The sequence below is a fragment of the Tauraco erythrolophus genome, chromosome 8 (genome assembly GCF_009769465.1).
Source record: "Tauraco erythrolophus isolate bTauEry1 chromosome 8, bTauEry1.pri, whole genome shotgun sequence".
Classification (NCBI taxonomy): Eukaryota; Metazoa; Chordata; class Aves; order Musophagiformes; family Musophagidae; genus Tauraco; species Tauraco erythrolophus.
Genome location: NC_141472.1, coordinates 39,118,961 through 39,141,893, shown reverse-complemented (window position 1 = coordinate 39,141,893; position 22,933 = coordinate 39,118,961). Strand labels below are relative to the sequence as shown.

The window sequence follows — 22,933 nt, the reverse complement described above, 5'->3', positions numbered from 1 at the left end:
CCAGTCATTTCTCATTCTTTTCCCATTTTTATCACTTGAATCTATTCTTTTCCTTCTGCTTTGTTGCTCAGTGTAATTTCAGCTATGGTAGTAGTCGCGAAGACTGGCTTAATTTTTTTATATATTTACTCTATGTTGATAATATTCAATACTTGGATAACGCATGTACTGCACACATATTGCTGAGAGCATGAAGTTTAATGACCCTCAATCACTTGTTCTTACTTTGGGATGATAGAGGCTGAGTTACATCTGGACGCTTGTTCCTTTGCAGTGAACACCGTGCAGCAACTGTGAATGATGATTTGTATATAGTAACGTCATGCACAAATCAAGTTGATGTTTAAAGTCACATTTTATTTTTTCATTTATATTGTTACTAAATGTAAGATTCTTTGAGTTCCACAAAAGTAGCTTTCTGTTGTTTTGTCTATTTTTAAGTTATACAATTTTCCTATTCTTAATTTATTGGATTGCAAGGTGATCTGTATTTCGTTTCAAGTAGCGTTGTAGAGTTTTAATCCCTTAGCTTCTGCATCGAATTCCTTTTCCTTATAAAGATACCAAGTGATGCTCATTAGACAAAAGTACTTAAATATGGTCTATTCTTGTATAAAATATTAAGGGAAAATTTTTATTTGAAAATAATTAAACTCTACAATATTGGAAAATGTACAAGATGTGCTATTGATAAAAATTGAGGTGAATTTTTTGGTCTTTTATTGTCATGGAAGTTCTTTGTACCTTTGAGGATTTGTCTGTCAGTATAACTATAATATCAACTCCCTGCATGGAGAAAGCAAACTTCCAAAAGTATTGTTAAATTTATTATCAGAAATAGTTAAGTGATTTAGTTTAGTGCAAGGATTTTGTCATCTTTCAGAGTTTGGGGGAAAAATGAGATGATTTTGATTTCTGTCTTTTAATGCAATTTAACACAGATAGCGAATAACTATAATCAGATGTCCTCTTCTCTCGTCTTACACATATTTTTAATATTAATGATAAGACATGTTCCAGTGGAATTTTAACCTAAGTGTTCTTAAAATAGTGAGGCTGGATAGTTTCATTAGGATGTTTTACTATGCATTAATATCTGTGCCGTGACTAAAAAGAAAAGCAAAGTTAGAAAATTACTTTGTATAATGAAGAAGTGTCATTGATAGGTAAGAAGCATTTTCAATTCCACTTCCACCTCTATTTCGTGATAACTGTTTCACAGGTTCTGTTATACTTGTGGACTAATCTTTCAATGCTGCTTTCTGACATTTTTTTGGTACACACTGATATATTGAGTCTACAAAAGCACTTTTAAGTGCGTATTATGCCTGCTATATTGTATTTTTATGACAATGCCTGTGGCACAAAAAAAAAGGGGAAAAAATGAGAAACAAAAATGAAAAAAAAAATTGCACACTGCCACCAAATTAGCCTCTTTACTTTTTTTTCTATTTATTCAGACATTTCATAGTCAAATGGTTTCTTTTGGTCAAGTGCCCATATAATTGAGTTTAAAATATTTCAGTGACCTGCAAGGGTTATAGAAAAATAGAGAAAACACATTTTCTCTCATGAGTAGATTCCGTAACAACAGCATGGTCAATCACTGGAATGTAAATATCTTCATTCTAAGTGTTCCTCATTACAAGTGGGACACCTTTATAATTTCAGTTTAAAATTTTTAAAACATCTCCTGTAATACCAAATGGCTACACGATAGAGGAAATAGTATCACATGACTCCCAAGCAGTCATCTCTTTCTAAATGTAGAACTAAGTTGTAAGAGAGGGCTGTAGCATAGTTTTATTAATGACTATGGCAGCAGACCATGTACAACTCTTGTTTGTTACATTTGCTTTCAGCTTTTATATTGACATTCTCTGCAATATTGTTGCTTTTTAATCTGTTCACTGATTCTGTTGGGAACTGGAGGTTTGCACCTTAAGATGTTCTCTGTAGCACCTTGCACCACTCAGCTGACTCCAACCTGTCCTTCACTGTCAAGCTCCCCATCTGTTTCCATCTGTATTTGTTTATTTGTAACTCAGATTAGGCGTTATCGCTGTCTTTCTTCACAGTTCTTGATAATATGAATATCTTCGATGAAACCAGTGGGTTTATGTCGTTCTGCTTCGTTAATGCCTTTTTATTTCTCTGTCCTGCAAATGTCCTATCTCTGACTATACAGCTACTGGTAGTTCTACAGAACAAAAGCTCCTGGTACCAAATGATTTGGAAAGGTACAAAATACTGTTCATCACATTGAACCAGAAGTCAGTTCTCATGAATAGGTATTGAGTAATTGGAGTTTAAATGTCCTAATACCAGAAACTGTAATTATTAAGAACAGCTTCTATCTATGGCATCTGAAGACAACTGGAACTGGTTAAGACCTGCTCATTTTTCCCGTGTTCCTACATGACCAGTTGTCCCAACACCATCATTATTTATGTGCCTGCTCATGGCTAATTTTCTGTGTCAAATTCCCCTGCAGACAACACACCTTTCCTCTGGGTTTTATTTCTTTTTTTCTCTTCTGTCTGCCCAAGAGAAGTCTTTACTAGCTTGCTGGACCATAAAAGAACAATTGTTTTACCTCTGAATATAGAAGGAAATGATTGCCGTCCTGTCAGATTCAGTCCCCATGAAGTTTATTGGAGAAAGGAAACATTTTGAAAAAAATAAAATCAAGTAGCATCTAGCTGTCATGAGACTTTTATCAAATGCCTCAGAAATGTTTCAGTATTGCTGGCTTTTACAATTAAAGTGCCGAGATAGGTAAAGAACTGCTAATATTCTTACCTTAATTTGTTGCTCTGTTTACTGCATATATAGCTGTAGGATTTCTTTCTTCACCAGCTGTTGTGGTGTCATATCTGCTGTAATATTTTGAAGTGCATAATTGTACTTTATACACAATTTTCTCATAAACTTTTACTTTTATGCTTCATAGTGATTCTTTTGCTAGTCTCACTATCTTATTATTCTTTAAACTGTTTTAAAGAAGATTTATAATTAATGATTCTCTTACAAAGTAGTGGCATTTGAAACCTTCAATATAAGGATTTAGGTACAAAGTTAAGTTATATCTAACTTTCAGATAAATATTTCCCTTTCAGTAGTGTAGTATTAAATGAAAATTACCTTTCATAACAAGCTTTAATCACATGAGCTGAATCCCTAACAGCAATGATGCAAAACTTCCACTAAGAAATATAAATACTTTATTTCATGATTGTTGCATGCCAATAGTTTGGATCCCAGTAGAATATTCTGAGTATAAAGAAACTACAAAACAGAGATACTGATTTTGCAGCTGTATGTTGACTAGCGATCTTTTGAAAAAAACAGTTCCTTGAATAGTATCTTAGTAAGGTAGGCTGTCAGTGTAATCATTTCTATTTGATATAATTGTTAAAGAGAGATCTGTAAAAAATAGAACAGATGCATCTTTTATAAGATTAAAATCATGTGTTCCATGTGACTTATAATGTGCTAAACTGGTGGTAAGCAGGAGTGGAAATGTCAGTTGGGTTCCGTTTTAAAATACATAGTTTTGTACCATAATGCATGTAATTAATTTAATTGGGGGATTCCTTTGCAGTGAGGAAATTTAAGTGTGAATTTACCATGTTCATTTAAGTAAATGAACTTATTTCAATAACATGAAGAACTTACTAAATTATAATGCAATTTATATATTTTGTAAAAATTTTTGAATCAACTATCAATTGATAAACATATTTTTAAAGACCATCTGTGCCTGACCTGTGTAGAGTTTGAGTTAAGCACCTTCATAACATATCCTACCAAAAATGAAATTACATCCCATAAAAAGATTAAAGAGATTTAATCCCACTAAAAAGATTTTTCTGAATGTTGGATTGTGCTGGAATATGTTTAGAATCAAGTAGAGAAACTAGCCATTCTTCTGCAATGACCTACAAAGACAAAAGAGAGGGAACACCATCACCAGCAAAGCTGGCTAGGGTTGTCCAGTAAGAATTCCACATTTTTTGTCTGGAATACTTTGTACCTTTCCAAACCTTTTTATACTATAGAACAATGTCAGTCATTAAGCATGTCCACCTCTAAACTCTACGATTTGTTAAATCCTAAGGAAGGCTTCAGATAGCAATTATTCTTAGAACTGCATGCGATGTAATGCTCTATTGCATTTTCCTAAAGGTGACCCACACTGAAACTAAGAAACAGTTCAAAAATAGTTAGAAAAAATACGATTCATTGCACAATATGCAACAGAGGCAGATGAAAAGTGACTACTTCCTGTTGTTTCCACAAGATGAGTTTGAGGTTATGTAGTAAACTTAATCATATTTACAGCCGGATGAATTGAATTTCATTCAGGTATTCGTTTCCGTTTTTGAGGGATTTGCTGAGTCTGCATGCATGGACTCTTCGTGTTTGCTTGTACGCATGGAGAGCCTTCTGGATCCCAACTGGAGAAATATTTGCATATTGATCTTCACACCAGGAAATTATAGCAGAATGACTTTGTGCTCATCCAGGCATCTGGCTCATGAAGCACATTCTTAACATAAACAGCATTCAGGGCCCTGAATGTCCCTTCAGGACAGCTCTTTATGCTTTAACTCTCACACCTGCTTACACACACACACACACACAGATATTTCTACAAATAGATATCTAGTTGTATAGTTCAAAATTTAAAACGATAAAGCCATTAAATTGTAGAATTTTCAGGAAAATGTTTAAATCCGAAAGCAAAGAAAATGAGAACTTCATTGAATTTGTGCCTGTTAGTCAAAGATAGATCTTAATTGTTCAAGTAAATTATTACAACCAAGTCTGTAAGAACTGTTCTGTAGTAAACTTTGCATTATGCAGAGCAATGGGGGACAGCAGAACTGTGGAAGGAGCCAGTTGGGATGGATAATGTGTATTACTGGATGCATATGGTAGTTTATGTCCAGTCAGATGCTTTGTGTGATACAGATGTGACTGTTAGAGCTTCTAGATCAAAGCTGACCCTAAAACAATGTGATGCAAATGAGGTGCCTTAGCAAATAAACCTTTCTAGATTAAGTTGGCTATGCATGGATCCAGCTCAAGCGTTCCATCATTATCACATTGTAGGTGGTAGTTGGTTTAATAGGACATTAATATACCGTTGGTTATGCCTGTTGTTTTATTATTCGAGAATTTTAGAGAAGGGCTCTGGAATGAAGATTGCAGTTATAGTAACAGGAACTGAAGATGCAAAGCTGTAGTTTTAAACTAAAAATGTACTCAGAATGTTGTAAGTGCCATGGCAGAATACTGCTGACTCCTTCCATGAAGCTTATTGCTTGTTTTGTAGAATCACTGTTGTCATTTGTGTAGCTCTTGAGAAGATGCTGGTGGTCTCTCACTGTCTAATAGGTTAGTGTGTTAACAGCTGACATCTATTAATTTTACTGTCTTAATTGGATCCTTTTAGATGTTCAGCCAACTGGTCAGGCACACAGTGTGAGAGGCCAGCTCCCAAAAGCAGCAAGTCTGACAATATCAGTACAAGTAAGTATTTTGAATAACTGCTGTCGCTTATCAAATTTGTCTCAGTTTAGAAATTTTAACCTGGTAATATTTCAGAACATGAGTTTGAGTCATGAAATATGCTGGCTACCTGTATTTTTTTAAGAAAAAAAAAAACAACAGACTAACAAATGTAGATCTCTCTCAACTTTTTGATTGACATTCAGTGTTTCATGAGGTGGTTCGGATACAAGCCATGTGCTATGCACTCACTGCTTCAAGGCTAGCCTACCCTTCGTTAAAGAAAGTGTATCACCTGGCAAGCGCTTGGTGATACCACTGCTGTGCAGAGAACTAGTACGAGACCTCTGACCATTTAAGTCCTACTGAAAGCATCAAAAATAGTTGTAAGTAGTTCATAAGTTTTGCATTGGCTGTCTGCAGAGGTATGAATTCTACCTACTGTGAAAATCATCCTGAAAGTAAGAATAACTCCTGTCGTATTTTTTTAAGCATGTCTGTAAGCATAAAAGGATGGTATTGCTACACTATTGACAGTTTAAAGTGCCCAAAGTTCCCTGCAGTGCACTGAGTATGCTGATGGTACCCTGCTCTATGGCTCTCGATCATATTTAACCCAACAGGAGCAGTAGCATGAATTGCCCATTGCAAGCAAGCTTGATGCTTAGATGAAATTTTCCTAGCGATCCAGGCAAGTGAAAGCATACTTACAAGCTGGAAATGGGCAAAAAATCAACCAGAACCTAGATCTGTATTTATTGTTGAGCAAATACCTGCTGCAATTTGGAAAATGGGTGTTCATCTTGTGCCCGCTGCTAGACCCCAGGCTGCACCATGGTCACCTGACGGCCACTCCTTCCTGGTGGGCTGTTTGTCAGGTTTTTTTTCTCGAATGTTCACCTGCCAAGATAAAATGAACCTTTGTTGGTTTTTTTTTTTTCCCTCCTAAGTAGAACTTCATCCAGTTATTTGTCAAATGTTATATTAAAACAGCGCTGTTGTAATGTCCATCACATGCTGAATCTTTGTAAGCTGAAGCAAACTCAGGATGCTTCAAGCTTTTATTCACTAGGACTTCATTCCAGGCCTCTGACAACCTGACTTGGCTTTCAGTAAGCATTTAAGGAGAAAGCAAGGCATCTTTATCAATTCTTTGTTTAGACTGTGTTTAACGTAGAGCAGAGACTGCCAACAACTTATTTTTTTAATAAATCAGTAAACATAACCAGTGAATCAACCAGCAATATGTTTTCCACCAGTTAAGGATTGTGATATTAAAGGAAATGCATGTCATTCCACATTGGCTTTATCCTGGAGTCCTGTAATTTATAAGGGCTGCTTTTTTATAACATAAAATTATTTACTGCCTGTGTTTCTTTATTGCTGGATACTTATATTAAACCTGAGAAATTCTTAGAAGGGTATAATTGCTGACCTTATTTTTGCAGGTAGTCTCATTTCAGTGAAGTTATCTGCCGAAATAATGCGAAGCCATTTTCTTCTTCCCTGTTCCCTCCTCTCCTTTAACATCGCTGTCTGATCTGTGCACTGTTTTTCTGCTACATTAGGCATTATTGTAGTTTCCTTGATTGCCTATATCAACATCACAAAATTATTGGCTCTCCAGTACAACACAGTAAAATGCAGGAATGCGCCAACCATCTAGAAATGAATATTGCTTACTACTTTTCATTTTCCCACAAATAAAAGTAATGAATACATATAAACACTAATAATAGAATTCTTCAATCAGACCCATGCAAACTGAATATTTTAAATTAATAGCTGCGTGACTTAAACTACTGAAGATGATGATGACAGTTAAAGTCAGTGGCCATGCCACTGCAGTCCAAATTGTTCAGCAATTCCACACACCTTCATGCAGTATCGCTGTAAACGAGGGCAGGGAATTAGTCCAAAGTATATTGGTATCTAGAAAGAGGAAGCTCGTGATTTGTTGATAAAATTAATTGTATGTACACCATTGTCTGTAATTCTTATTTTTTTTTTAATTGATCAACATTAAAATTTCAAATCACTGAGGTTCATCACGGAAAATTTCATTTGTTGGTGAGGGAAATTATTCTTTTAAAATCAAATTAACTGATTTACAGCTGTGAGGAAAGTAGTAGATGTAGCTGTGAGTATTCAATGATATTTCCTTTTCCTATTTTAGGAAGCATTGCTATCATTGTTCCTCTTGTTTTACTGGTGACTTTGATCACTACTCTGGTAATTGGACTATTTCTTTGCAAAAGGAAACGAAGGTAAGCAATTTTATATTGATTTATGAAGTGAAAAAAAGTGGGTCTTTAAAGTATCTGCATCTTTTTGATATAAAAAATTCCCTTTATGTATGTTGAGCAGATATTTTAAAAAAAGAAAAAAATCCACAACAACCAACCCTAAACTTGTTTCTGGATGCAGTGAGTTATGTTTTGGTTCTTGCTGGAACAATCATGTCTATTATTTATACTTATATTCCACATACACTAGATAAGAAAATGTTCTTTTCTTAACCAGTTTGCTCAATCCTACTAAGGCTGTGTAAGTGTTAAAAATTTTATCCACAGACTTAGTGAACTTAGTAAACAGAGTTAATGTATTTCATTGGAACCACTTAATATTGTTTATATCTATAAATACTTTCAGATAGAGCCTGTGCAGAATTTCCAGCTTCTAGTTACAATTCACTTCAGTTTATTTACTTCAATTGGTTCTTCTCAATTTTGTATAAGTTAAAGTGAAGAGGTAAACAATGTTCAAAGTATCTACTATAGAGTCCCAAGCCTTGTCGTCATTACTGTATTTCTTTAGTGAAAAGTGAATTCTTTTACTGAAAAGTGAATCTCTTGTTCTCTTGAATTTAGCTGCCTTAGAGCTGGTAATGAACTTGGACGGTTTAATAGACGTTTTGACTTTGGCCATTTCTTCAAAGGTTCTACTGAATGCAGACACCTGAGAGAGCTTCTGACTTTCTCATGTTCAGAGAAATGAGAAAGTGATAATAGTAGCAATGCAAATTTAACAAGGAAAGATTCCAAACAATAAGGATGTGACCAACTAGGGAAGACCTGTACTGTTTCAGTCCTCTAGACTAAAAGAATCTTTTAACTTACATCATCTAGCATCATGCATAGCATCCTCCTGCAAACTGTGGTGCTAAATAGTAAAAATTGTTTTTTTAAATTCTTTTTGAAAAGCCAGCAAGGCAAATATGTTCCCTGACCATACTGTTAGTAACACTGACCTGCAAGGCTCCATGGATGTGCTGCTGTACCTAAAGACCAAATTTAGTGATAGCCAAATCCTGAAAACCAGATGCTGGTCTGTAAATTGTTTAAGTGGAAGAAGTTCTTGAGAATAACTTGTTAAATAATAGCTCTTCAGTAGAGAAATAGAACCAACCTCAATAAAGAACAATTTTTTTTCTTAAAATTATATTTGAAAATGTATTCTAGGGGTTTTTATCTCTTCAAAGACGACTGTCAAATATTAAATTAGATATAGATATTCAACACTTTTGCGCTGCAGATAAGTGCTTATTTTAGGAAACGTTTTTTCCATGGCATTTCTGAAAAATACAGATCTTTTAGTGTACTGGATTTCAGACACTGACTGCATCTTTCTCATCCAAACAAGAGGACTCAACTGTTGTCATCCTGACTGTGACCTCCCTATTATTCCCTTGTAATTCTAGGGAACATATTGCATTGGGAAAAAATTACCCTCCTGAGGTTATTTCAATTGCTCAAACTAAAATCATCTCCTTATCTAAAATAAATGAATTCAGCAACTAAACCAATTCAACTCAATCACTTATCTTTACTGATATCTAATTCAAGGTTAGAAATAAGACTCTCTGTTTTATTAAAGTTTGGAAAAATTCAAGTTGAACTTGAACTTTCCAGGAACCACTGGCAGGGAATACAAACTGGAATTATGAGAAGTTCATACATTTTTATGCATTGTAATGAAACCATTTGCTTGTCCTCAGATGACAACAGACTGTGGGCAACTGATTTCAAATGGAAGTGAAATGGATGAGCAAGGGGACATGACTCATATTTGCCCCATCTTCATTACTGCAGGGAATCTGCAATGAGTTTGCAAGGCTTTCCTTGGGAAGTGAGAAAATCTGGAAACAGCAGGGGAAAGTCAGGGTTATAGACAAGAGTGAGCACTTTGTATGAATTCATACCACTACGGCCAAACTGAGAAAAACAATAAAAAGCTACTTCCAGCTTATGTGAGATCTACACATAGACTCAAATAGCTACTTGGTTTAAAAAATGCAAGGATTTTCTGATTGTCTCTGCAGGAAACACTTTTTCGTCTTGTTGATCTTAATGATTAAAGAGAAATAAAATAAAATTTTTAGTATTTTAGGAAGAAGCATCCAAGAAATTACTTGAAAAGTCACTAACTTCTCTTTTTTTATGTTTATGCATTATAGGACAAAAACTATCAGAAGACAACCCATTATAAATGGAGGAATCAATGTAGAAATTGGCAATCCATCCTATAACATGTATGAGGTGGGCCATGATCACAATGAAGGTGGTCTTTTAGCCTCAGATTTTACTGTAAATGCAGAAAAGGTAATTTTTCCATTTTCTAATGCTAAAATCACTACCTATTTTATGTCTTACAAAGTTTTTGACTTTAAATGTAATTAATAGAAACATAAACCAATGTCATTTATATGTAGCTGCACAATGAATATAAAGGCAAGTTAGATTTCATTAGAATGGACTTCATGTATATGTTAACAGCTGTTTTGCAGTCTGATGCTTGCTGATGGACAATATTCCTAGTTCTTGCATTTTCCCAAAACAGAGTTAGAACTTAACTACGAAATGAGTTTTTGCAATAGACACATCTGCTTAAGATGCCAAGTTGTAACTTATCTTTTTAGTCTAGTTGCAAGTACTGAATGGAAATACGTTATCGTACAGTCTACCTTTTGAAATGTGAGAGAGTGTGTTCGTACATGAGACTCACTTATTTTGTATATGAAAACTTCCAAAAGCATAAAGAATTCAGAGTCCTGGCTGGACAGATAGATTAAATGTTTACGCAAAGCTAGTAAGTATTACCATTTCCTTGTAAGAGATTCTGTCACTTCAGCAGCACCACTCTTCAGTGATTGAACTCCCTGAATGATGTGACATGGGATGAGCGGGGTAATGCTGCGATATCTTTCCTAGAGCTCTGTAATCAGACATACACCAAAGGGCAGCCATCATTCTGTGGCATTTCTGACAAAGCAATAACCGGATTACTGTTAGCTCGAGGAATGTCATCGCTGAATCACATAGTCAGTGTGCTGAATACAGGAGGTAAGCTGAAAATGGAGTTACTCACTGGAGGAAGAGTAACTGAGCCAATGCTTATTGTGAAGTCTGGCTCTAATCCTTAATGGAAAATGACTTTAAAATGCTGAGTTTTATTCTCTTGTTGAATACAAGAACTTTTCACGCTGAAGAATACCTGTAAGTAGATTTTTTTTTTTTAAATTGTAGATCACTTTGAAACAATGTTTTGAATCAGTGCACTGTTTATTTAACAGTGTTGATAAGTACACATGGAAGATGCTCTGTTAGCACAGAAACTAAAATTTTCTGTTTATACAGGCCAGATACATAGGGGGAGGGCCCACTGCGTTCAAGCTTCCCCACACAGCTCCATCAATCTACTTAAACTCTGATTTGAAAGGACCACTATCAACAGGGGTGAGAAATGATGATTCAAATCCATTTCATTCCACCACAGCCCCTTTCTAAGGAAAGTTTGTCTGTCATTTTAGAATAGAGGCATTTTCTGTTTGGTTTTGATTTTGTTTTTCTTCTTTTAGTGGCAAGAAAAATGACAGTAAATAATACATTCTCTATTTGAAATAGAGAGTTCCTCTTTACATACAAAATTTTGTCTGTACCCATCATCATAACATGATCTAAAACTGCAAATGTGCCTTTGCGAAGGAATGTAAAACCAGTAAGCGATGTGATGCTTTTTCATAGCATTATACAAGTTTAGCGTAGCATTCACAGCCATCTATCTTGATACAGTTGCAGTTTATATGCAATTACAGGCATTTAAGTGAACTTTTTCAAACCAAAAGAAGTTCCCAAATAAGTGGGAACAAGTCCCTTTATTTTAGAGGAATTTGGTACATGCTGAAATAAACATTTTCCTTTAATATTTGCAATGCAATTGTCGATTGTTCAGCTTTCAATCAATTTTTATCATAAAATAGTTACTTTTAAAACATTGAAATTTGACTACAATTTAGCGTGATGTTTGCAAACATCGAAATTTAAAATATTAAAAAGGGACATCAATAGGACATTCATTTCCATGTGCCTCAGTATATATATTCATCTTTCGTGCCATTTGCATTCTTGCATGATTGTAATATGTTGTATTTGGGAGTTTAACAATTTGAATAGGGTATGGTATTTCTGCTGGAGCACACCACCATGGATGATGAAAGCTAGACTATATGCCAGTCTCTAACATTAACTCTTTCTGTTATTCAAGTTACTCCAGTTACTTTCTGTACCTCACTGTACTGCATTATGCTGTCAGTACCCGCTCAAAGAGGTAACATGAGTCAGAGCATACTGTTATATGTAATTTTAATAGCTCTGCAAGGCACTAGATAGATGGCAAGTGTCTCTGTTCTTTTGTAGTTGTCATCCTTAATAATGATCATCAATGAAATAAGTCCCATCAACTGAAATAAAATTAAATTTCTGTTTTCCTAAATATCTGATTATAATCATTACAACAAATGTAAGACCTCTAATTCAATGGGGACAGATAGGTATAACTGAGAGTTTGCTCTCATAAATTACTGCAGCAGTTGATTGCATATTTATGTTCTATTAATACAGAAGAGTAGCTGCTTCTTTCTTTCTTTTCTCCCCCCCCCCCACCCCCAAATACATGTGACTTATTTTTTCTGCCTCCTTTCCACGAAAGTGTAAAACACCAGGCAATAATTTTTTCATCTGTGATAGACAGAATAGGCAGCTTTTAACTAATTAACTGAGTAGCTGCCATAGCTAGCCAGCCTAAGGCATATCTGAATCCTGAGCTCAGGAAAGATCTTGATCAACAGGGAAAGAAAGACCTAAAATTCTAGACTTCTTTCATTCCTTGTTACCCAGGGTGTACTCAGGATGTTTTCAAGTCAAGAAAACCTGCCCACTTCTGTTCTGGGTAATTTAAAGTTTAGCCACTTCTTACATACACTAAACAATTAATTTACTTATTTTGTAGCTTACTGATGTTCCACTTAGTGTTTGTGTAGGGATATGTGCTGTTTCAGTAGTTATAAGAAAAAGGAAGATTTTTGACCATAAGGTACCCTTTCCAGTTATCATAGGTAAAAAGCTGAACATCTAGTTGGAAAACAAAGGTGTTCTAGGAGGCAATAAAGGCAGAAAGTATGGGGACATTTACATGATAAACCTTGGATAGTGCTTTCTGCTTAGCATGAGTGATAGGACAGTAAGTTTCCATCCATGTTATACACTGTTCTCTGCTGTCAGACTCAGGAGGTTTCTCATATACTGAAGTGCTTTGCAGAATTAGAAATAGACTTGTCCTGTACTGAAGTACCACCCTTTTCAGTAGATTTTTTTTTTTTATTACAGTCCAAACTACCAAAACTGTTGAGAAAATACTTCTCAATCTGTAACTACTATGATATATTAACAGTTATGCTGATATATTATTAAAGTTTAATTTACATTACGAAAGTATTGAATTTTTGGTCAAATCATGTTGTATATTTGGGCCACAGAATTCGAAAACATGGTCAGCTATTGATGGGATGCTGATGTCTTAGAACAGGTAATACACGGAAACTGTTGGTTGCAGTTTTCTACTGTTAAACTTGTCACATGGTCTCACAGTGCACCTTCTCTATAAACTTCTTCATACCTATTCTGAAATTTTCCAGTGTAATAAGGTGGACAAGTCAACTCCAGAGACATTTTTCAAGGTTTTTGTTTTATTTTTTGTCATTGTTTTTATGGTTTTAATATCATAATATGCTGCATGTCATGTCATGGATTATTTTAATAGCATGTCTCATCATGAATTTAATTTTTAACTAAATAATTAACTCATCAGGTTTGCAGAAGTCCAGGTATCTGTTAAATACGTCCAATTATATTTTTTGTGTACTTGCTTTAACAAAACCATTTCCATTTCCATAAACACTTATTTTAGTTTAATCCAACTGATCTAATGTATGCTTAATTTCTCTGCAGCCAACAAATTACGCCAATCCAGTATATGCAAAGTTATACATGGATGGACAAAACTGTCGAAACTCCTTAGCAAGTGTTGATGAAAGAAGAGAACTCCTTCCAAAGAAAATAGATATTGGGATAAGGGAGACTGTGGCATAATCTGCTGTTACCTTTTGTACTCTGTATAAATGTATAAAATATAAGGATTACTTTTCTATGTACCAACAGTATTATAATTGTTTTGGCATCAGCATTACCTCTGTTTTCTGTTTGGTTGATTGTTTTCTGGGTTTTTCTTTTGCTGATGACTTTTGACTGACCATTTGTAAGGTATTTTTATGAAAAAGAAACTGCACTACGGTACAATTTACAACAATGCTGCTGAAATAACACACCTTTAAATTTGTTAAAATTGCAAACAACATATTCGTTTGTAGCGTGAAAATGAGCAATCTATTTTCTATGAACTTTTTTGGTTCTACTTAATCAATGAAGATGGTATCTGCACTTTTTCATTATGTAGTCTGGAAGCTGTAGTACAGTGTGTAATTCTGTTTATTTTAAATGGTGAAAGAATGATTGAATGGTCTACTCTCTTCTTTGTGCCCATTAGAATTTCTCTTCAGATCCTGATAAAGCTAGATAACCTTTCACAAACAAACATAACTTGCTTTTCAATTAGCTTTAGGTTGCCAAGAGGTAAACAAGACTATAGAAATGAAACATCTAATGCTCTGCATGAACACAATGATTATGTTTCAGAAATTCAGTGACTGTACATGATATACTAAACATATATACCATGTAAACAAGCTTTGTATTTATTAAAACCTTGTAGAACATAGTAACGATATATCTTGGAAGCTGAAACCTTACTTGCTGTGGGACAAAGAACACGAACTCCAACAGTCCTGTAGGACAGTAGCCACCCTAGAGCACAAGAGGGCATTGCCTACACATGCATTATATGTTTATTCACTTAATCATATGCATTACGTATGGATTAATAACTCCCCAACACATGCCAAGCAGTAGGGAAGAAAAACCAAGCCCCAAACCTTAAGCACACATAGATGATCACAGCATTCGGTTTTGACAATCACAAAAAAGTCACACCTGTTTAGAGATATTAAAGAATACAAAACACAGCAGTTTCTTTAAATGAAGATGGACTGTGATATTGCTGAGGTAAAACATAACCGATTTTCATATTAGTGAAACCTTACCTAAGCCCAAGTTTCAATAGTTTGGGTTAAATGTCAAATTCCAATTATCGAAAGTGAAAAACGTCAGTATCAGTTTCCAGCACTTGCTCTGACCTGGTCTGCTTTCTGTTGTTGCTAAGAGGAAAAAATCTGACTCACTTTTTTTAATTTTGATGGAAATAAAGAATACAGTTTCTTTCAGGTTTGAACTGAATCGAAATATTTTATACATAACTTTAAAGGCACAAAAGACTTATTCACACATATACTGTGGAGGACTCTTCCTTCCTCTGCTAGACATGACTGACTTTTAGCTATCATAATATATTAACCTAACAGATTAAATATGTTTGTGGTTGCTCTTTATTCCCTTTGTACAAGGATTACAAAAATAACTGCTGTTTTATAAAAGATTTTTGTTGTACTATTGTGCATGCATACTACCTATTTCTAAACTTTGCCATATTGAGGCCTTTATAAAACTCTTGATTTATGTAATACTAGTGCAATTTTGCTTGAACAATGTTATGCATATCATAAACTTTTTCAGGTTCTTGTTTAAGTACATTTTTTTAAATTGAACAGTATTTTTCATTTTGGTTATAATAGTCATTTTGCCTATGTTTCTACAATGAAGTGTTAAATACTTTATAAAAAAATTGTTGACTGATTTATTTAAATGAAAATCTACATACTTAATTCAGTGTGGTGACTAATTTTTAAATTTAACTTACAAAATGAAAACTAAAGAAGAGCAAATTGAAGGGAAAGAACATTACTTTGTACAAGTGGCTAAATTCCTTTTCTTAATGATGATTTTTGCTTTTTATACAACTTCTATTTGAATGTTTTTGCAGCTCTGCACATGTTTGGATAACTTAAGTGTATAGCTGTATATTATGTCAATAGAATTTTAAAACAATTTTATTTTCTATAAAAATACTATATTAAATAGTTTCATACTGTACAGCTATGATTCCACAGGTTCTGCCTTTATTCTGCTGACCTCATCAGAGATGGATTTGGCCCTCAATTTTTGCATAATTACAGTTGTTATGAGGTGTAAGTAGTTGGTCTTTTCAGAAACATTACTGTTTATTTTCTCGCAGAGAATCTCATGTTTTTAATACTTAGAACTAAATTTTAACTAGTGAGTGTACAAGTAACATGAGTTTGAAATCATGAACTCTTGTACGGACCTGATGAAATGTATTTATTGTGATGTCTCATTTTTCCCTTCAGTGAGACATTTGCATTTACTTTACACTTGCTTAAGTGTAAATTACTTTTTAAAAAATTAAATTTATTTATTTTCTTAGAAACACACAGTTGATGTCAGTGGAGCTATTAGATATTGGATATTAGATCAGAATCTGATCTTAAGTTTATAGGCAGAATTTTGATGGAGATACTGAGCTCTTCCACTGCCATTCCTTAAAGATCTTTAAATTACACATCCGTGTAATAATTCGCAATGGACTTTGTTTGCTTTTTACTTTACCATAGGTTCTCCATAGGAACTGTTTCTAACAAACCTTTCACAGCCCCAGAATCCCCCGGCTCTGTAGCTGTGCAAAACACGTAAGGAGCTGGAGGGTGAAAGATTGAGAACCTGATCAATATATGTGCATCCTTATAAGTTCAGTAAAATAATTTGGGGCAGGAAATTCTATAAACTTTTACAACGAACAACAAAAATTTTTGACTTTCTAGATTTCCACAGCCTTCTTGCTGTTATTAATGCCACAGATTCATGTGTGCTTTAAGTTAGCATAAGCTTAGAAGAAAAAACTTTGGATAAATGTGCCTGTATCACTGATTAAAACATCTGTGTCTTCAGGATATAGTTGAAAGGCTTTTTGTGGTTGCTTTCCTGAAGATACTAATGACATTTCATGTGAAATGCTAGTGCTGTACTATTTCACTGAATTCATCTGGGTAAAATTTTTCTTCTGCAGTACTAATAATTTTTCTTAGCAGTGTGAAGCAGTTTGTGGGTTCCATAAATATCAGGTATTAAAATTATTCAGGGAAATGGAACTTCTGATAAATCTAATCCTGAAACACGCTGTTCATTTACTTTTTACTCTAAAGCTAAGGAATAGTTCCAGGTTCCTGGGTGACCACAGTTCTGTGTCTTTCTTTACTTTCATTATCCACGTTTTCATTCAACAGAAAACAAAAAAACACATGCAAGCTTGAAGGGTGACATGATGAGCTCCATCACGAACTAGGTTCTTAAATTCTTTGCTGAATGGAGAAGCTCTATGCAAAACATATGAAAAAAAAAAAAATTGTGCCAAACTTTAAGTAATTGGGCATAATGGAATTTTTTTTTTTCCACAGAGGCTATACTAGTGTATTTACACATAACACCAGTGCAGTGGAGTTGCTACCTTGTGAAAGACCTCTTCTATGCAAGAATTTGCATGAACACTAAATTAAGACAACAAGAGTTCAAAACAATAAATTGAGATGGATGATGCTCTTGCTACTTTGATTAGTCATTCCGTACAGCTAGGATTGCCAGTATGAGTACAGTCATGATGATAAACACACTAGGAAGCACATTTGAGAATATTTATTTTGATGTGCATTTTTTAATTGGTCTTTCGTTTCTGGGACAGTCATGGGGTTTGATGTTTGCAGAAGGAAAGCTCTGTAGTGGAATGCCTTTAAAACTTGTACCCGAGTTTATTATCTCTCAGTGACCTTGTGGAGAAGGTCCTAACATAACAGTCAAGCTCTTAATGACCAGAATCAGTGCAGTCACATATGTAATAAAATTTTGTCTAAACACATTTCAGAAAAATTGTTTCACATGAAAGCACATATTGTATCAGAATAAAACCAAGTATCTTGTGCATCCCTCATTTTGGAGGATGAGAAGATGATAAAGGAAAGAAACGTCAGTAATAATAAAAGGTCCTTAAGATAATCAGCCTTAGAAATAGACATTTTTCATGCGTAACAAGCAGACCAACAGTGAATGTTGTCTGTCTAAATCTCTGCAAAGATCTTGAGGCATTTGGAATTTTTCAGGTCTTAGATGGGCAGAAGTATGGCTGTCTGAGGGAACAATAATTTCTCATCCTAGTTCTCTAATTTATCGTACTTACCATATCCACACGTGCGAAATACAGATCTGCCGAAAATCGAGGTTTCTAATTTAATGCCCATATTGTAAGATGACAAAAAGGAGGAAAGAAGAATAAAGCATCTTTTTGCTTCTCTATGCCAGCTGCACATCACTTAGTACACGTTGTGACTCTCATGACCTCTGACAGTGGTCTTCAAAGTAATATTTGAATAGGGGGAGCTGTCTACTGGCCTCAAGAGGATGTTAAATGAGTTTTTCCAGGAAAGATAATGATGTTGCTACTACCACCAGTACTACTACTAAACCTGATAATGATCTGTTTCTATCCAAAACCCAAAAATTTTTAAATATCAATATATGTACATATACACAATATGTATAGTATCGTAACTGATGTATAGTTGAGTAAAACTTCATTTTCACAGGTGAGTAGAAAGGAAGGTCTGAAACTGCTGTAGAAACTCAAGGGATATATTAATTTAAGGTTACTTTTAAGCTCTTTTAAAGTGAGTGTTCAACCTGAAGAAAAAAAAAAAAAGATTATGCATGCTGCTCACTGAATTTTTCTGAATCTTAAACAATTTTGAATGTTACGAGAATTGGCACCTCAAAAGATTTGAGAAGAAAAGCTGTGTAGTCAAACAGTTTCTCGCTTGTGTTTCATGTCGGTATTGCCCAAGCAGCAATCTTGTGTCACGTAAGTAGCTGTTTGATGATTCATTAAGCAGAATAAGATAAGCACGTTAGATTCACGGCAACACTGGTGGAAGAGGTGATCTGCTCAACAAGATCAGTATTCAGCCACCTGAATAGCTCAAGAGGTTGGGAGGGGATTGTACTTGAGCCTCGGGGGAGTGGGTTTCCACCTGCGTCAACGTGCCTGGATGTGCTGATGTCTGAGTGTGGTGACCTGCGCGCCCGCCGCACACGGGGCTCTGAATCAGGACAGGAGTCTGAGTCCAAAGTCAGGCTGCTCTGTCCAAAGAGCAGGAGACAATGTTAAGACACAAAGTTTTAATTCTGTTGATGACTGTAAGATTAGAGCATCTCCCATAAGGCTAACAGGGTTATCCCAGTCAAAGGGTGGTGGAGTCCTGGTCTATTAGAAAGGCAGGAATGAACCTTTGAAGAGGACATTGTTGCTGGTGTGAGAGCAGTCAAGTTTGATAGGAAAGTTGTAGCATAGAGCATGTCAGATGGAGCTTTCTGTCTTCTGTCCCAGACCTTATGCCCTACTGGTGGGCATTTTCATGCACTGCCTTGCTTCCATAGTGTTCAGAAAAATAACCAAGTAGCCGCACCTCTGACTGAGAGGTTATGGGGTGCAGTGTTGCCTTGGAGACTGTTTCCCTGGGTAATTGACTGTATCTGGGCTTGTGCGTCAGACTTGAGCAAAACATGGCTCCCATGACAGTTACAGCAGCTGCTTGGATATCCATCCACACTTGTGAAAGGGCTTACTCCAACCAGAAGGTGCTCTTCCCCTTCGTTTAGGTGAGCAGCCCGCACCTTCCCTGAGAAACTGGTACTGATGTAGATAAACTCTGGTTCTTCTCTAGGGCATGTTGTCTACATGTAGTTCACAGCCCTGTCCTTCTATATTTCCCTGCCAAGACACAATATGGAAAACAGTGTGACTTCCTTTGAGGGTGAAAGTGAAGAATGTTTGCTCCTCTTTCCTTTAATGAAATCTTAAAAAATACAGTGAAAACTTAGACATGTACTTATGGATACTGTGCCTGCAGTGTTTGCATATAGACATGCTCCCAGTGTGAGTGTGCATATAGGCAAAACATCTTAAAGAAGAGCAGTACCAGGTAAGTGACCTTTCTTTCCAGAGAGGAATTACGTTGTTCAGATGCAATGAGTGCATCCTGCCCTATGTTTTGCTGGAGGACATCTCTAAAGTGGATTTCTGCCTGTGTACCTGAGGGGATCTTGATAATTTAATGGAGAAAGTTTTCCTTGAGATACTGCAGTGATCACAGTTGTACGATGTCGGACAGCAGCATGCTGATAACTCAGGTTAGATGTCCTCTCAGGTTGGCAAATGGCATGACATAGGTCATAGATGGCCCTTTTTACTGGGATACATGCTTCCTGGTGACTTGCTTAAGTCCTGAATTTTGAACAGTAGTTAGCAAACATGACGCACAGCAGATAGACCTTTGCTGGAATTATACACTGCCACTGTGAGAGCTTAAAATGAAAACAATGAATAAAAACTCATAAGATTTGTATTTGTTGATTCTGAAGCCCAAGTCTTGTTAAGAGCTTTGGTGTTAGTTGTGTAGCTGACATCCTGGTCCAGAACTTGCTGCGCTATAGTTAGCAAATCTCATCTCCTGTGAGAGCCAGCTCCCGTAGCCTATGGGAATTTGATAATTCCTTGTAAAAGCCTTGAAAAAGATTGGAGAGAGGAGCTCAATATCAGTTTAGGAGTTGCCCAGCAGAAATTCTGCACACTTGGTGAAATACAGTATGAAAATAAGAATTGTGTAAATCAAGAACTTCAAACTTTCAGAAGTATAAGTATTGCAGCTAGAGTCATGTTGTTATTTTGAGCTGATAGAGGTCCGTAACCAATTTTCTTCTTAAAAGGAAAATGAAGCAATGCTTGAGTAACATTCCCACATACTGGTAGGGGATCTGCCTCGTCATATAACAATATGTCAGGAAGAATGAACAGGTGAGAGTTAGGTGGGATGGAAGGTCTCTCTTGTGCATTAGGTTAAGGTTGCCCTTCTCTAGGCATGTCTGTAGATCTGAACATCTCTCTTCTCCTCCTACCCCACCCAAAAATGTTCTGTGTGCATATTCTGCACTTGTAAGTGTGTAGTCTCATAAATGCTCTACTTTAAAAGTCTCATTGTATTTGCTGCTTTTCATAGTAGGAAGAATGTAGCATCCAGGTAGTTTTAAGGTGGCCAGTGCATCCTCCACGGATCAGAGCCCATTTACTGAAACAGCGTAAGGTATGATAGCATGGAACGCTGCACTGCTGTCCTTACTGCAGGAGTCACAGTATTCTAATTATATATCCTTGATAGTCATTTGAACTTCTGGTATGTAGTAAGACTCTACCAGGACACTTAGTATGGCATAATAAGAGTCGCTGTGCAGTAAAAGCCACGTTGCCTGTGAGCTCCCAAGGTTGGTGTGCAGCCTGTGCTTCCCCAGGCTGGAGACCCCATGCTGTTGTGGTGGCCTTTCAGCTGGCTGTGGTGAGCTACTGCGGTTCAAAAAACCGTTCCTACCCCGTAGGGTTTTGTAGTTCAATGGTCAGTCTGAAAATAGGTCTGTCATAAACAGACAGCGACTTTCTTCAGGTTTTGTCTGTGTGATGGCACTCATACATTGTACTGCCCTGGTGTGTCTTATCTGACTTTTCAGATGTTAAGCCTTTGGGAAAGATGTGTGATGATTTGCTGTACACGTCTAGCTATTCTAATTATCTTGAAATTCCTGAAGTCCTAATAGTTCGTTGTCCTGAACAGTATTTTAATGTAAATTATTCTGCAATTGTGGCTTTAATTCTTTTTTTTTTTTAGTTTGTTTCCTATATTGCGAAATCAGATATCTTTTTTCCCCTGTTCTTAATGAACATGAATAAAATAAAGCATTAAAAAATGGCTAATTTGAGATTGCTATTACATATACCACCAAAATTGTGTCTGACAGTGTTAGGTTGTCTTTTTTTCTGCTTAAAATTAAAACATTATTGGAGCTTTCAGTAATAGGTACTAAAACATCTTTATAAATATTTGAAAAGTTGCTGTTAAATGAACTGTGCAAGACAGGAGGCTGACCTCTCACAACTAATTAATTATCACAATCAGAGGAACTCCAGACAAAGTACCCTCTCCTTCAATTTGAAAGCTAATTAACATTCATGTCTCGTAAAAGTCACTTGACTTGCAATTATGATTAAATATGCAAGGTCACTGGGACACAGCAAGTGGAAGGGCTGAAAGTAATCCCCTAATTCTGTGGCGACAGTTAAAAAGGAATGTCGTGCACCGAAGGACTGTGCAAGAAATACGGATTACGTGTCATCGTGTCCCACTGTGCTATGTGAGGGACTGATGGGGACAGCACCACCACCAGTGGTTTGGGCCTTGCTTCTGCAGACCAGCAAAATACTTAATGTTTTATTTCCAAAACTGAACCGCAGTGGACAGTTACAGTTGTCTGCAGACCTAATCAAAATATTGTCCACCCATTTTCAGGAGTGTCTGTCAAACTATATGACTGCTCTCATCATGCATTTTACTATAAAATTAATAAATTGAACAGCTGCCTTTGTCACTGAATAGTCCTAATTAATCCCATCTGAGTGTACCATAGTGCCCTTTGTTAAAATAACATCAAATATGAAACAAACAGTAGTACATTACTTTTAAAGGACTAGGATCAGTAGGACAAACCCCTTTCTTTCATACTAAGAAGTTCATACATCCATTAGCATTTGTGTCTACTTTTATAAGTATTTTAAAATATGATTAACATATGTCAATATTTGAAAATAACTTAGAATTTTCTTCTTATAAAATAGACTTTTTAAATATATTTTTGAAAAAATGATATTTTAATGAAGGAATAGAAAAGTTTAGGTTAGTGTTAAATGAAATAGGAAAACATTGACCATAATAACAACGTAATCAAAAAGCAGATATTTTATTGTCTGTTTAAATAGCCACATCCAATAAATACAGTATGACAGCCTGAATCTTGTCATGTATTACTGCATCACATCCTATTTTCGTGGACATTGTTATTATCAGAACAATTGTTACAGCCTACCAAAGAGAAAAACGTTGAGGTCAGTCACCCCACACTCGTCG

The 22,933-nt window shown here is 35.6% G+C and overlaps 1 protein-coding gene across 1 annotated transcript in view; it reads left to right on the top strand.

The window, feature by feature from the left end:
* LRP1B (LDL receptor related protein 1B) overlaps positions 1-13,943 on the top strand; it is a 583,373-nt gene extending 569,430 nt beyond the window's left edge. Inside the window, exons 88-92 of the mRNA XM_086616175.1 lie at positions 5,462-5,538; positions 7,694-7,784; positions 9,974-10,118; positions 11,154-11,252; positions 13,803-13,943. Of these exons, the coding sequence (XP_086472301.1) occupies positions 5,462-5,538; positions 7,694-7,784; positions 9,974-10,118; positions 11,154-11,252; positions 13,803-13,943 (553 nt within the window). The remainder of the gene's footprint in view (positions 1-5,461; positions 5,539-7,693; positions 7,785-9,973; positions 10,119-11,153; positions 11,253-13,802) is intronic.
* The last annotated feature ends 8,990 nt before the right edge of the window (positions 13,944-22,933 follow it).